Raw genomic sequence first — 3,783 nt, 5'->3', positions numbered from 1 at the left:
AAGGCAATGGCAAGACGAGTTAAAGAGCTGTTCCTCAAAAAGTCCAAATTTTATTTTATTAACTTTTAATTTAGAAATAGTAAGAATTGATCATTTGAGAGAAAGTAAACATAGATATCTCTACTGACCCAAGAAAGGAGAGGGCGTACTATTAAGACATGGTAATATTCGTCCGTAGTATTCTTTACACATCGATCTAAGATTTAGTTAACCGTACATTTTACCTAATGAATTGATAGTTACATTTTGATTCTTTAGCTGCAAGAGGCAAAGTGGCAAGACGGATGAAGCCTTTTTAGGCTCTAATCCGTTGAGATATTATTCCCATTATCTTATGTGTGTTTTCTTTATTTATTTATTTGAGAGATTTCGTATGGGCTAAAGTTGATTCTCTTTTAAAAGATGCTACATTAAATTTTAACCCGTCACATGAAAGTTATACGTCCCTTAGAAAGCTATATAAAGGATCCTTAGAGACCCTTCACTACATCAAACAGAAACTCAAAGTCATCTCTTATCTTAAGCCAAAAAGACTTCAAGCTCTCTACAAGTCTTCAAACTTTGCTACTACCTTCTTTGAATCGTTATCCAAACACTCTTTAAAATTATAACATCGATCGATGGAGAACCTACAGAAGATGATCTCTGAGAAGTCGGTAGTGATCTTTAGCAAGAACTCGTGTTGCATGTCTCATACAGTCAAGACTCTCTTCTTAGACTTTGGCGTGAACCCTACGATCTATGAGCTCGACGAGATGCACAGAGGAAAGGAGATAGAACAAGCATTGGCTCAGCTCGGCTGTAGCCCGACCGTACCAGTGGTGTTCATTGGAGGGCAGCTTGTTGGTGGAGCCAATCAAGTCATGAGCCTCCATCTCAATCGCTCTCTTGTTCCAATGCTTAAGCGCGCTGGAGCATTATGGCTTTAGCTTCCAAAAAGTGGCACTGGAAATTTCTAATGTACCGAAGAAACTAATTATAGCGATTAACGAACAAAGAAGCATACGGAAGAATGTATGTGTGACTGTGTGAGTTAATTAATGCTATGACTATCTGAGTTTTGAAAAAGATAGATTATGCGGTTACCTATTTTGTAAACTATTGTCTATTTTGTAATAATATATCAGCTACCGTTGGATTTCCCCTTTCCCATGTTTGAATATATATATTTCAATATATAAATTCTTTGTTTAAATTAATTTAATATACATGCATGCAAGGAAGAACAAAAAATGCGCATTACAATAATCTTGGTCTAAACAAAAAAGAGGAAAAGAAAAGAATCTTTATTTCTTCTTCGGGATTGTTTTCAGTACTAATCGTGTAATAGTAATTATAGTTTCTGTCTTATCTAATCGTACTTATTCAGATCGTTCTGTAGTGTTTAATCTGTTTCATTCATACAAATATAGATCTCGATTGTAGAGACTATTACTACTAGGAAACAATTATGTGAAATAACCAGATGTTTAACTTGTTAATTGATGGTTTGTTGAAGATATTATATCAAATATAGAACATAACATCTAATGATTGAGAAATACCTATATATTTATAAAATCTAACAAAACATTTTATTTTAATACTTGGTGATAAACATGTGTCTGAGAGCTTATTGCGAGGGTTCTGCATCACAAGAAATTGAGTCCCATTTAACCGAGAAAACATGGTACTTAAAAAAACAATATTATATAATGAAAACTACGATCAAAGTCATATTAGCTAATGTTAGGAACGCAAAAATCGAATTGAGAAAATATGCGAATTATATTTAAATTAACGAAATCAAAAACGAATTACAACAACATAATATAAAGCATAAAATAAATCACGGAAACAAGATATGATATCTCCTTTCTTAGTTCAATAAATCGGCCGTAAGTGCTTTCGGACAATCACGATTTATGAATTATAGGATACAACCGATCACGAACTATTACAGTAGCACACCAGTAATAGAACTCAAGCGAACAGATCTACGTTATACTCTGGAGGCTACTAAACTAAGAACTTACTTGGACTAAGCAAAGGAGAGGGAGAGAGAGATCTTCAGAGGAAGGAGTCTTTGTGTTTTTGTGTGTGTAAAATAATGAGAGGTTGTGCCTCTATATATAGTGGAAGGAGGGAGGTCTCAAGAAAATATTCACTAAATATTCTCGGAGTGTTGCCCAAGTTGCTTGGAGTTCACACCAAGTCTTTCCAAAAAATTAAATGGGTCTAAAGCTTTCCAAAAAACTTAAAAGCCCACGGCCCGCGTCCGCGTCCAGTCCAGCCCGCGTCCGTGCTCGGCCCGCCCCGCGTCCGTGCCCGGCCCGCCCAATTTAACTCGCGCGTGGGAATCTTCCCTCTTCCTTCTACACACTTTTGAAACTAGAAGAGTGTGAAACTATATATATATATATATATATATATAGTAGTGAAAAATCAATCATATTTCCGATGTGGGATATTTCCTAAACCATCCCAAGCAGCTCACTTCACACTCTTATTGCTTATTCAAATCAACTACGTTTTGGACGTATGAGTATACCATCTTGTAGTACTCGTTACCAGCTTTCCATTGCACTATCGACCTGACAATTCCGATCAGCCATTTGGCCGGAATTTGGCCGGAAAGTCGCTTGAAAGTCACTGTCCGAAAACCTGCAATTTTCTGAAACTTGTTTCTGAAAATTCAGTTCCCACAATCCCCCACATGAATAGAAATAAGTCTAAACATATGACAATATAACTAACCCTATAGACTAACACTACTAGCCAGACTAGACAGAACTTCGAGACTATATGCGAAAACTAATTGTATCTAAGTTGGTGGCGTTTTTCAACCTTGAACCGACTCATTGTTATACCTGTCGAGTTTACTCGGCCAGATGGTGAACATGATGTTTTGAACCATCCAGATTTGTATGTAAACTTTGACAGCAGGCATAACGCAGTTTTGTTTTCTCGTAGAACGAGGTTCTCTATTGTGTTCATTGTGGCCTTGAACATGCCTGGTTAATCATGAGTGAACTTGGAGAGTATAACCTCATATATTCTCCTAGAAACGGCCCCAGTTCACACTCACAAGGTGATTTTAATAGCTGCTTGTATTTAAAGAAATATCCTGTAATTATTTCAAATATTTTACAAAGCTACATTTCAAATCATTAAAAGCATATGCTTAATCTCTAACATACATGAAGCACTTTACATCATTTTAGGAACTGGGAGAAGACAAAATTCTCTTAATGCTTGTAGCAGATTCAGCTTGATTTAGTTGTCCATTTGAACCTAGGTCATGGGGTCTCCAATCTGAGTAGGTGGGGTTACCATCAAACCTCCTCTTAAGTTGTAGGCTTTAAACCCATTCCTCTTGATGATTTTATAACTTGATCTCGCGCCAAACCTTTTGTAAATAGATCCGCTAGCTTTTCTTTTGTATGGATGTAATCAATCGTAACTACACCAATTGAGATAAGTTGTCTAACAGTTTTATGTCTCCGTCTGATGTGACGAGATTTGCCATTGTAATGGGTATTCCTTGCCCTGCTCAAAGCCGATTCGCTTTCATAGTGTACCCATATTGCAGGCAGAGGATTCCCCCACATTGGGATGTCTTCCAAGAAATATTGAAGTGATTCAGCTTCCGACATAGCTATCTCCAAAGCTATGAATTCAGATTCTATAGTTGATTTAGCTGTCAGAGTTTGTTTGGAAGATTTCCAGGACACTGCTGCACCTCCAAGTGTAAAAACATATCCACTCGTGGATTTTGAGTTTCTCGAGTCTACGATCCAGTTG

The 3,783-nt window shown here is 36.8% G+C and overlaps 1 protein-coding gene across 1 annotated transcript; it reads left to right on the top strand.

Moving 5' to 3' along the window:
- LOC104718828 (monothiol glutaredoxin-S5-like) lies at positions 486-1,145 on the top strand. Its single transcript, XM_010436631.2, has one exon. It carries the CDS (start codon positions 621-623, stop codon positions 927-929), a length of 309 nt encoding a protein of 102 aa, XP_010434933.1. The 5' UTR covers positions 486-620; the 3' UTR covers positions 930-1,145.

The sequence above is a fragment of the Camelina sativa genome, chromosome 10 (assembly GCF_000633955.1).
Source record: "Camelina sativa cultivar DH55 chromosome 10, Cs, whole genome shotgun sequence".
Lineage (NCBI taxonomy): Eukaryota > Viridiplantae > Streptophyta > Magnoliopsida > Brassicales > Brassicaceae > Camelina > Camelina sativa.
Note: the sequence above shows the minus strand (reverse complement) of the source record. Positions and strands in the feature narration are given on the sequence as shown.

Bases quoted from the DNA above. Each gene is read 5' to 3' on its own strand.
- LOC104718828 (XM_010436631.2), top strand. From the start codon at position 621: ATGGAGAACCTACAGAAGATGATCTCTGAGAAGTCGGTAGTGATCTTT.